Source organism: Callorhinus ursinus, unplaced genomic scaffold (assembly GCF_003265705.2).
Source record: "Callorhinus ursinus isolate GAN/ISIS: 27379988/994484 unplaced genomic scaffold, GSC_fseal_2.0 scaffold34, whole genome shotgun sequence".
Lineage (NCBI taxonomy): Eukaryota > Metazoa > Chordata > Mammalia > Carnivora > Otariidae > Callorhinus > Callorhinus ursinus.
Window position 1 is genome coordinate 2222213 of NW_027397096.1, and position 11627 is coordinate 2233839.

General features: G+C 59.2%; 1 protein-coding gene across 5 annotated transcripts in view; it reads right to left on the reverse strand.

The window, feature by feature from the left end:
* ABR (ABR activator of RhoGEF and GTPase) overlaps window positions 1–11627 on the reverse strand; it is a 172003-nt gene that overhangs the window by 8320 nt on the left and 152056 nt on the right. The window contains exon 17 of one of the 5 annotated variants that reach the window (XM_025851260.2): window positions 6706–7068. The exons of the other annotated variants lie outside the window; for them this stretch is intronic. Coding sequence (XP_025707045.1) covers window positions 6922–7068 — 147 coding nt within the window. The 3' untranslated portion in view covers window positions 6706–6921. Of the gene's footprint in view, window positions 1–6705; window positions 7069–11627 lie in introns of those variants that run through there. 5 annotated transcript variants of the gene reach the window in all.

Here is an 11627-nt window from a genome sequence, read left to right on the forward strand (position 1 = left end):
TTTTCTGTTTTAATTCTTGTATTTTTTTTTGCTAGGGTGGAACTGGGTGCAGCCTCAATATGCTTGAGTGTTGTTGTTTTTTAAGTTGGTTATTTTTTTAGTAATATCCACACCTGATGTGGGGCTTGAACGCACAACCCTGAGTTGCAGGCTCCACTGACTTGAGCCAGCTGGGCGCCCTTGGTTTTGCTTTTAAACACGTATAAGATGAAACATCTTGTTCACCTAAGTAACTAGGTGGGGCTGAAAATAGTTTTATTAGAGCAATGTTATATGATTCTTCAAACTCCTCGTTTGCCTTAAGTTGCATACATACCTATTAGCAAAATTTATATTATTTTTATTATTTTTAAAAAAGATTTTATTTATTTATTTGACAGAGAGCACAAGCAGGGGGAGTGGCAGGCGGAGGGAGAGGGAGAAGCAGGCCCCCTGCTGAGCAAGGAGCCTGATGCGGGGCTCGATCCCAGGACCCCGGGACCATGACCTGAGCAGAAGGCAGACGCTGAACCGACTGAGCCACCCAGGCGCGCCTATTAAAATTTATTTTAAATGATCTCTCAGCTGACAATGTCCATCAGTTCTGTGGCGAGCAAAGAACTGGAAAGCACCTGACTTGTGAACGGATTTGGAACTCGGCCATTGGTGTCTTCAACTTTCTGCACACCTACACCCGCCTTTCATGAGGCCCCGCTGTCGGCCACCTGGGAAGCCTAGGCGCCCCGGGCCTTGCGCCGCAGCGAGCCCTGGGCTCCCCAGCAGGGGCACGGGGCTGAAGGCGGAAAGCCCTTCTCAGGCACATGGCTTTTTGTCAGCGGCACCTATGGGGGCTGAGAGTCCGCAGAGACTGATTCGCTGAAAACTCTCCCTGCCCACGTACCCCCTGGAAAGCCTCTGTGCCCCCTGCCCCCAAGAGCGTGTGCACCCCAGTGTGAAGAGCACTGTCCCAGCAGGCCCACAGTGTGAAGGAAAATGGTCGGGTCAGCCCAGGGTGGCTGGGCCCTGGGGCTTCCTACAGCTTGGGCTAAGTCCTTCTGCACCTTCTATCATCCGCACACCAGCTGGGCGCGGGTGGCAGGGGCCCTGGGGTTTGCATGTGGCCCAGCCTCCCGCAGTCGGTTCCCTGCCCAGATGAGGGGTGGAACTGAGAAGGGGACCGAGGGAGGGCAGTGTGGACAGACCCCAGCACCTCCTCCAACACCCAAGGGAAGCACGTGGGACTCACCAGCCTGGCTGTGGCCCAGGCTCAATACTCCAGAAGCCTTGGGGCCAAGCATCCCACTGGGTCCCAAAGGAAGCCCCTGAAATGTCCCTCTCCTGAAATTTTTCTGTCCCAAGCCCTCACCAGGTCTGTGGCACAGGCTGCCCCTTAGGTGCCCCTGCACCTAACGCCCGTCCCGGGACCTGGCACCTCCTGGCAGCCACCACAGACTGAGCCAGGGGGTCCCTCCCTGGGTCCTGGAGTGGTGTCTGGGCACAGCCAAGTGGGGAAGAGCAAGGACTGACAGTCAGGCCTGTCTAGGTCCAAATGTCCGCTCTTCCACTCAACTGTGTGAATTCGGGCAAGTCACTTAAACTTCCCTCAACCTCAACTTCCTCACCGGGGCATCCATACCACCTCAGAGGATGGTTCTGGAAAATCATCACAGAACTAACGTATTCTGAGCATTTCCCAGGAGTCTAGCATGAAGACAAACCTTCACATACAGAATCTCAATTGGCGTAACAAGGTTGTGGGGGGGCGGCGGTTAGCTTTTTATGCTCCCATTTTATGGACGAGAATACTGAGGCTTGACGAGACTAGGGAACTTGCCCAATGCCACACATCTAGGAAGTGAGAGCTGGGGTCCAAGACCGAGTCTCCCTGACTCGCCCACTCTGCTAACCCAGCAAGAGAAGGTGTAATGCACCTTGCCTGGTGTCTGCGCCTCTTGGTGACAAGGCATCTGCTCTTTCTGGTATTTATTTAGAAAGGAGACATCAGGGCCTCCTCCAGTATAATTCTGCCACTCCTTCCCTCCCCACTGCTTCCGTCCTAGCTGCCGAGCAGCAACCTTACATTTTCCTGGGGGCGCGTGACATACAGGAAAGGCAACTGCTGGTGCTAAGGCCCGGCTCCTGGCCTGCTTCTCTTCCAGGAAGCCTTCCTTGGAGAACTCCAGGCCTCAGGCCTTCGGTTCTCCTCGGCCTTCCTGCCGCAAGGACGCTGTCCCTCTGCAGCTGGCTGGCATCCTCCCACCTGTCTGGGGCCAGGGCTGAGTCAGGTGGCACTTCTGTGTTTTACTGTGAGTCCCCACCACTGCCATCTCCCGGATCTCCTCGGCAGGTGCGGCCCTGGTGCGCTCGGGGGAGGCCGGCCTAGCCTCTCAGTGCCCCGACCATGAAGTTCTGTCTCCCAGCAGGCCAGCAGCCTCCAGAAACCAAGGCTATTTTCAGGATGTCACTTAAATACAGAGAAGGGAGGGTGAGGAGTGGACAGAGACATGGCACATTTTCCAGAGAAATGATGCTGCCTGAGCTGCTGTGGCTATTTATAACCCCTGGGAAATGTGGACTCTGCTATTTCCTGATTAGATTAGTGCCGGCGGCGGAAGAGCCAGCCCCCAGGATGTCCGTGGACAGAACACCTGACCGCTGACCCTCCAGTCCCAGCAGATAGGTGCCACCCCCCGGCCTTGGGCAGCGGGTATCGGGGTGATGCCAGATCGCCCGAGGGAGGGAGGGAGATGGGGCTGCGGAGGGCCAGGCTGGGGGAGACCCCCAGGGGGCCCCTCCTTCACCCCACAGGTAAGACACACACGGTTGGGGCTCCCCCAAGGTGGGGCACAGGCAAGAGACAGAAAGGAGCCATAGGACATCCTAGAGAAAGTTCCGGGTGGGCCACACACCGCCGCGGGGAGCGGCTCAGTTATGTTCTGTTTGCTTGTGTCTTTAGACTCGGTCAGGTCATGGCTGCCAAGGAGACACGGCTGACCTTGGGGACTGATGTCCGCAAGAGAACTGCCAGGTCATTTGCCACAAAATCCTGAGCCCACGTAAGGAGACGGAGACACATGTTCTCAGAGAGAATCTGGCAGGTGGTTGGGGAGCTGCTTCCCCAGCCTTGAACCTAGGACAGGAAAGCCCAGCGGCCTCGAGGAGGGCACTGGGAGGATCTGAGGACAGGAGGGCAGGGGAGGATGCTCTGTGCTCCCCCCGGGCATCCTCTGGTTGGTGGGTGCACCTCGCTCCTGCAGGAACATCCTTACGGGCCTTTAGGCCTAAGCCCTTCCTCCCAGCCCGTTGGTCGCCAGCACATCTCCTTCCCTCTGGCTCAAGGGCTGTTCGTGACCACCTCCCAGTGCCTGGGGTTTCAGAGGCACCAGCCAGTTTGGGGTCCCTGTTCTCACTCCCCTGAGTAGATGACACGGTCCACGGTCAAACCTGGGTCCTTCTGATGGTGGGGCCACAGCCTTCCCACTATACTGCACTCCTGCAGCCACACAGCTTGCCCCACAGTCTTCTGGTGATTTGCGCCATGGCCCCTTCCCACACGCCCTCACGTGGGGCCCGTGGTGGCACCGCACCGTCTGGGCTGCGAGGCACAGAGCAGTCCTCAGAGTGTTACTTCGAGCCCTCCGCTTCCCCTCCCTCCCCAGAAGCCTCTTGGCGCTGGGCCCCTGCCCTCAGAACCGCACTCTGTCATTTCCCCAGCGCAGGCCTGAGGCCCCGAGGAGCCCACTGATCCCTGACCTGTCCCCGCAGGCCTGGCTTCCTGCTTTCTGTCGCTCCTCCGAGGCCCTTCCCTTGGCTTTCTAAGTCCGGGGCCTGGCGTCCTGGGCCTGACCGGGGAGGTGGCATGGACTTCTCTCGAAGCCAGAGCTGTTTCTAGGGCTAATAAAAACGAAGTGCTTCTTTAACAATAAGGGCAATAAATCCAGTCTGCTGGAGCCGAGGCCCTCAGAGGTGAGCAGGGCACCGAAGGGAAGGCAGGGATGGCTGGCCGTGTTCCTGGGGGTGCCTGCCAGAGGCTGAGTGCCGGGCAGTGGAGAGCAGGCCCCGAGCCAGGCGTTCTGTGGTTCCCAGGCCAGTGGCCACGGTGGCGGTCCTGGGCCAGCCTTTTCCTGCCCTCCCCCAAGTGTGTCCACATACTCTGGGCTGGGTCCCCTTGGGACACCAAAGCCAGTCTGTCATTGGGACAGACCGCAGGCGTGAGAGGCACGGCAGGGCTGGCAACAGGGGGACTGGGGAGCGGCCGAGGCCTGCCTCTCCTCCTTCTTGGGAAGGGTACGGGGAGGATTCCGTCGACGTGGCTGCTCTGAAGCTCCCAGAGAGGCAGGGGTGGAGTGGGGGGGGGGTGCCAGGGCCTGCAGCCTGGCTTCCGGTGGCAGCAGCTGGGCCAGGGGAGCGCACGGTCAGGCTCGGTGAACTCCTGCCAGCCCAGAGGCTGGCTCCCCCACCATTAGGCCAAGCAAGCTGGGCTCCCCCAGCCCTCACCCTGCAAGGCCAGGTACCCTCTCCCAGGGCAGCCACACGACAGGCTTGTGCTGACTCTGCAGGCAAAGCACTGGGACCTTGCCTCCCCTCCCCCTGCCCCCCTGGACTTTGAAGTTCTCAGAGGCCCACATATGGAAAGGGTTTAGCAGCTCTGAATGAGGCTTTTATTGAAGCCAGGTTAGCCTCATAGCACCCACTGTGACCTGCCTTCCCCAGCACTCAGCATTCCAGAGTCCCAGTCTGCCCTGTGCCTGCCCCACTTTTAGTCCCTGGGCTGGGCACGGCTGCAGGGAGCACTCAAACCTGGGCTGCTTCGGGAGAAGCCCCCCCCCCAGTGCTGGGCACATCTCTCCCCGAGCCCAGGGGCCCTGTCCTCCTCGGGGCCGGCCTACGCCCCCACTGCCTTCCCTGTTCTTCAGAGCCTGGACACTTCACCCCAGAACCAGGCCTCAGACAAACAGCCCGGAAGCTGCCTCGCCTCAGCTCAGGGCCATGCTGGGGGCACCAGGGTAACGAAGGGAGGGTCACTCTGGCTGCAGCCCGGGGCAGCCCCATCTCCCAAGTTGGGAGTGACAGGCTGAGGTCCTGAGCAGGAAGCTTCCTGCTAATTGCCACGGGAAGCCTAAGGGCTGGCCTGCGGGACCACAGTGGGCTCAGCGGCCTCCCTCTGGACTTGGGAGTGCTTTGGTGAGCCTTGTGCAAGTCCTCCTCTGAAGCTGACCTCACCCTCCCTGCCCAGGCCAGGAACGCGGTCTGGGCACAGAGCCTGTTCCTGAGAATGAGCGGCCCCCGCGAGTCCACTGTCCGTGCCCGCTCTGAGGGGCTTCTCGGTGGGCTCCTGCCCGGCCCCACACTCACTAGATAGCACCAGAAGGAACTGCTCATGTCTCTGAACAGCGTGCTGGGCTGGGTACTCCAGACAGGAAGGCACCCCAGGCAGGGCACCCCGCCCCGCCAGCAGGCTCCATGAGCACCCAGACAACCATGAGCATCCAGCTGAGGAGCCGCCCCGGGCCCTCACGGGGCTCTGGCTCCCCACCCCAGCGGGGCGGCCTGCTGGCTGTCACTCTGGTCACTCTCGGAGCCTCAGTTTCTGCATGTGAAAGGGAGTAGATAATAATAGCCCCTCAGAGCTTATTGCACAGCACGGGCTGAATGACGTCTGGTCCTCAGCCAGGGCTCAAAACGCGACAGCATCGCTCAAACTGGGCTTATGCTCCCCGTGGCTTCCTGCTGCACTTAAATTAAAAGCTGAACTCTTTGCTGGGGCCTGCAACGCCCTATCCCAGCTGGCCACGGTCTGCTCCGTCCAGGGTGCACCCCTGTCCTGAGGCCTCTGCTTCTGAAGATGCCACGGCCACCCCACCAGCCGCAGGGTTTTCACCTTGCCGGTTCCTTTGCCTGGAATGCACTGTCTTGGATCTTTCCAGAATCTTTTTTTTTTTTTAATTATTAATTTATTTGAGAGAAAGAGAGCGTGCAGGGGCGGGGAGAGGGGCAGAGGAGTGGAGAAAGAGAGTCTAAAGCAGACTCTGCACCAAGCACGGAGCCCAACACAGGGCTCGATCTCACCACCCTGAGATCCGACCCAAGGTGAAACCAAGAATCGGACGCCCAACCAACAGGCGCCCCCAGAATCCTTCTTGTCACTTAAATCTTAGTTCAAAATTACCTCTTCCAGCATGGCCTCTCCCTCCCCATTACTCTCTAGTCCATTACCCAATTTTATGTTCCCCCCAGCACTTGTCCAGCCTGAAACGATCTTATTTATTGCCTGACCCCTTCTGTAGACAAAGTTCCATGAGATTAAGGGTTCTCTGCCTCCCGCCTCTGGAGTGCCCGGTACATGGAAGGTGCCCATCAATATTCAGGGACCAAACGAATGAAACGGGATGTGGGGGATAGAGCAAAGCCTTCCCACCGAGGCTCCTCTGGGACAGGGGTCAAGAAGCCCCACATTCCTGCTCACCTCTCTTCTCGTGTGTCCAGTGACTGGCTGGCCTTGGCCCAGAGGCAGCCCTGTGACCTCTCCCCCCCAGACTTTCCCAGCGTGTTGGGAGTTTAAGGCTTAGGAACAGCAATCTTGAGACATGGCCAACATCATCATATGAGCTGGATCTAGGAGATCATCCTGTTCAGCAACTTCATGATACTGATGCCAGAGAACTAGAAAGGTGAAGAGATTTGCCCAAGGTCACACAGCCAGGAAAGAGAGCAGACTCGGGGTTAGAAAAATAAGGCCTCTTTACTGCTACTAGCCTGGGGGAGTCTCCAGCAGCCTGCGCCGCATGAGCCCGAGGGGCAGGGCGCTCCAAGGAGGAGGCCGGGGCACAGAGAAGGCTTCAGACGCGTGAGGCAAAGGTGGGCTGTGGCTGTCACTGCTCGGGCGGGGCCCATCCGAGGCACCAACCTTGGCAGGGATCACTGTCCAGGACAGAGACGGTTCTAGCTCCTGGCTGAGGGATCAGTTCCACAGACTCTCAGCCAAAGCAGAGCTGAGATCACCGCGGGGTTCCGGTGCCCTCCCAGCCTCTCTGCAGAAGAATCCCAAGGGCAGCTCTCATGGTGGCCTCCCATCTCTCTCGGCTCACCCTGGGGACAAAGGACAATGAGGCCTTGATCTAAGGCTTGCTGGGATTCTGGACTGACTCTGGTTCCTCCCGGGGATCGGGCATGCAGGTTCCAGACGTGGGGGCATGTGTGTTCCTCTAGGGGCTCGGGAGCACGCAGAACACACACACCCTTCCCGTCCCCAGCATGCCAGGGAAAAGGAAGCCAAAACAGTACCTGCCGACCAGCTCCTGACAGTCTGGGCAGCTAGCAAGGCCACTCGGCAGAGGGCTGGGCATTTCCAGACTGGTGCTCCCTCATCAATGCCTGGGAACTGCCCCAAACCAGCACCTGCAGAAGTTGCTGGGCTCTTTCCAAAATGTCTGCCCTCCTGGGGCCTCACTGCCTCTGGAAACTACTGCAACGCTGGGCTTCCCCAGCGCTAGCCTTTCAGAAACCACCTTGGTTGGCAGGCTTAGCTCCCCCTGGTCTGGGGCCATCTAAAAGCTGGGGCACCAAGCCCAGCATGGCTGCCTGGCCAAGCCGCCTGTGGGCCACAGAGATGTCAGAGAGGGCCAAGGCCTTTTCTAACCTCCCCAGGAGCAAAGAAATAGCACCCTGCCAAGTGCACTGAGAGTAGGGGTTCCTACCTTGGGATCTGTGACCCCATCTAAAACGGCACACCATTTGTGCATATGGGTGGCCCTGCATCTGCATGGGGGCTCTGTGACCTCCATCAGGTTCTCAAAGTTGAGGTTTCCTGCTTTGTGGAATCAAATGGGCCTCTTGGGAGTCAGCTTGGTAGAGAAATAGGGGCACTGGCAGTCCGAAGACCACCCATGTGGCACCAGGAGTAAGGTCCTCTCCCTCTAGGGAGTGAGCTAGTGCTGGGAGAAGCTTCGTGGCTGTGGGAATGCAGGGAGGTCGCTCTGCTCCCCCTCCCAACTCTCCAGCCAGCCTCGTCACAGTCCTGGCTCTCACAGAGGCCCAGGGGGAAATGGGCCGGCTGCAGGGGTCTCCGACCCAAGAGAGAGGTGCTACTGTCCCTTTCCTGGAGCTGAGGGATCACTATAGGGGCACAAGTGGGCATGTGGATGGTTAAGACACGGACAAGGGTCCCTTCCCTCCAGCAGATAAAGCAGACAGGGGCGGGGCAGGGGGGAAAGGGGCACGGCAGAGTGCGGGCAGCCAGGGCAGGACAGATGTCTACTTCAAGATCTTTCCTGATGCCCAGAGCCAGATTATGAAATAAAGTTAATGAGCCCAAGACATATCCACGTCTGGTAGGCCAGCACCTTTGTACCCTCAACGCCTAGAACAGCCAGTGAATGGCTGTGTGAGCCTGGCGGAGGGGGCGGAGGGGGTACACATGGTTTGTGTACCTGGTCCTACCTGTTAGGAAGAACGGTCAAGTTCAATGACAGACTCTGGGAGGGGCTAGGAGCCATCCTGTGGTTGCAATCAAGATGGCAAAGAAAGGGACCCTCCCGAGCCCTAAGGTTCCCCAGACAAGTGGCCCCAAAGGGGCTTCCCACCCTCTCCTTCCTCAGGAAACTCCTCTGACTGTCCCCAGAGCCAGAGGAAAGCAAACCCCATCACTGCGGTTCAGCAGCGAACACTTGCATTCACCTTTCTGGCCTCTAGCTCCCGGACAGAAGTTCTTTTGAGGCAGGGAATTCTCAGCCCCATGTGGCAACCCCTCAAGCAGAGACAAGGTCATCAAGAGCTGTCCTCCACAGTCCTCCGGGCCCTGCCAGTCCAGCCTGAGTCCCCAGCTCCGGGCACCTCCCACCCCAAATGCTGCTGGCTTGGCCTCTGCCTCACGGCAGTCCCTCTAGCCCCTCCATGGCTCCCCAAGTGACCCCATTACAACCTTGGGATACTTCAGGGAGTGGGGGATGGGACTCCTCCTTGAGCCTCTCAAGTGCAACCTCAGGATCTAGAAGCAGGTGGGAAGGCCGGAAGAGCAGGCACCGAGCCTAGCCTCTGTGAGTGTGATCTGAAGCAAACAGTTAAAACATAAAAACTAAAGGAAAAGGAAAGTAGAAATGTGTAGTGCCAAGAGCACTGGCAGAACCCGCAAACCCCAGTGCCACGTGTCTCCTCTGCTAAATGCTTGCACAACAAACGAACTGCCAAGTCGGAGGCCGGAAGGAGGCTTCAGCCCCAGAACTCTCCTTGGGGACAAGAACCACCCCAAGCACAGCTCCCTGAGACCCGAAGGAGAGCCTCTTCAAGCAACTGCAGACCACTGGGGCCAGGGACCTCCCAGGTTAATACGAGGACTCTTCCATCGGAACAGCTTCTCCCGCCCCAGCATCGGGTCCCCAGATGAGTCACACACGCCCCCCCCCCCCGGCAGCCTTCAGTGAATCTTTAGTGAAATGGGAGGAGGGCCACAGGTGTCTTGGCATCCACAGCATCAAATCCTCGGGGCAAAGCTGGGGAGGAGCTCACGGGCAACCCCTCCTGCCAGGCTGGGCGGTACCTGGCACCCTTCCCCCACGCCACCTAAGCTGCTGCCTGGTCCCAGCCCCCTGGCTGGCAGGGAGCCTGCAGCACTGACAAAAAATAGGTTACTGCAGTTGGGGAAAGAAGGGAAGTGGGCAGCGGGCCTGGGCCCGCAAGTCCGCCCGCTCACCCGCTAGCAGGGCGCATGAATGTGCCAGCATGCAAACCCTTGTAATCTGTGACGCGGACATACTGTGTCACACAGCAGGAGCTAGGGGACCCCGCTGCCAGAGCCACCCTGCAGCTGCACTGATGCCAGGCGCCCCACCACCCTTGCCCAGAGGGCACCATCAGACCCGGAGAAGCAAGAGACCAGTGGAGGTACGGCTGGCTCAAGAATTCCTGAAGTGGGGCGCCTGGGTGGCTCAGTCGGTTAAGCGTCTGCCTTCGGCTCAGGTCATGATCCCAGGGTCCTGGGATCGAGCCCCGCATCGGGCTCCCTGCTCCTCGGGGAGCCTGCTTCTCCCTCTCCCTCTGCCTGTAGCTCCCCCAGCTTGTGCTCTCTCTCTCTCTGTCAAATAAATAAATAATCTTAAAAAAAAAAAAAAAAAAAAAAGAATTCCTGAAGTGGATTCTTGGATGTGCCAGCCACAAATGCACGGGGAAAGACCACAAAGTCTGGGATGTGGGGGTTTAAAAATTGTCACCTACTTGCCAGGCCCCTCCCCAAAGGGACAGGTAAATTGGAAAGCTCTGCTTGGCTGGTACCTGGCCGGGAACCTGTGGGGTCAGTTTCTTGGCAGCCTTGAGGTTTGGGAATGGACAATGAGCCTGGGGCTGGCGTCTGCTGGCCTCAGCAGGGGCTGGCGGGGAGGGGGGTGCGGGGAAGGGCCGGCTCCGTGCCACTGGGCACGGACAGCTGCATCAGCACAGAGTGGTTCCAGTAGCAGCTGAGGCCAGCAGGGTCCTGCGAGCCAGGTCCCCGGAGATGCCGAAGGTGACAGGACTGATGTCACCTCTGGGAGGACAAGTATGCCCCACTGGCAGGGGGTGAAATGAGACAAGCAGCCAACGGGCCCGAGATCGCTTCCTCCTGGCAGGTGCTGGCTGGCACCGAGGACTTGCACAGAGGGATCCCCCCTCCTCTGAGCTGCAGGACAGCTTGCAAATCTCCATCAGCCCCATGGAGTAGCCAAAGCCTCCCTTGAGGGATGGACACGGCCCCCTGCCAGTCAGGACAGGCCCCCTGCGACATCTTGCTCGGGTGGCGAATTCAGGCTGCAGTTATCAAGCGCTTACTGTGTTCTAGGTGCCAGGCCTGGTTCTTCCTCAGACACCCGATGCCAGGGCCCGAAGCCAGCCCCAAGGCAGCCTGCCCAGCTGCAGGACAGTCAGCTTCTATCTCAGATTTTCATCCCCATCAAGGTCTGGGGCTGCAGGCAGGACAGGCAGTCTGCCCTGGCACGGCTTGGGGGCTGAGCTGCCTGCTGGGTCAGGAAACCCCTGGCACACTGGTGCCTCACTGGCACGGGGCCAGCCGTCGCCTGGGTGGTCCCCGACGAGGCAGCCCCCTGGAGGTTGCAGCCCCCAGCCTCAGCAGCACCACCATCTCCACACGATCCCCCCCCTTCCTCCCTGGTGGGGCAGGAGGCCCGCAACCCTGCACAAAGAAGTCTTCCATGGCCAGTGGTGTTGGGGTGCTTCTGCCAGTGTCCCCCCCCCCCACTTCGTACAGGGACAGCCAGCAATGTCCACTGGGTTCAGGAAGGGGGCTCGGTCGGGGCTGGGCACCCTGGGTGGGGGTGACTGAGACCCAGGAGACCCTTGCTTAAACTACTCGCATTCCTGCCTGTATAGACTCAGAAAGGAGCCGGGCAGTCCTCTCCCACAGGAGACAGTCCCCTTTTTCCTGAGACGGGGACAGATGCAGAGAAAGCCGCTGGGGTCAGGGGTGGGGGTGGCAACAGCATTAATCATCAAATTAAGGCCACTTAGAGCAGACCCACACACATACCCCAGCCTCCGTCCTAGGACTCCATGATCAGGCAGGATCTGGAATGGATCTCCAAGGGAGGGTGGGGGAAACAGAGCTGCCGGCAGTCCCCAGCCCTCCCACCCACTCGGGTCCCCCCGCCCCCGGCCCCCCCCCC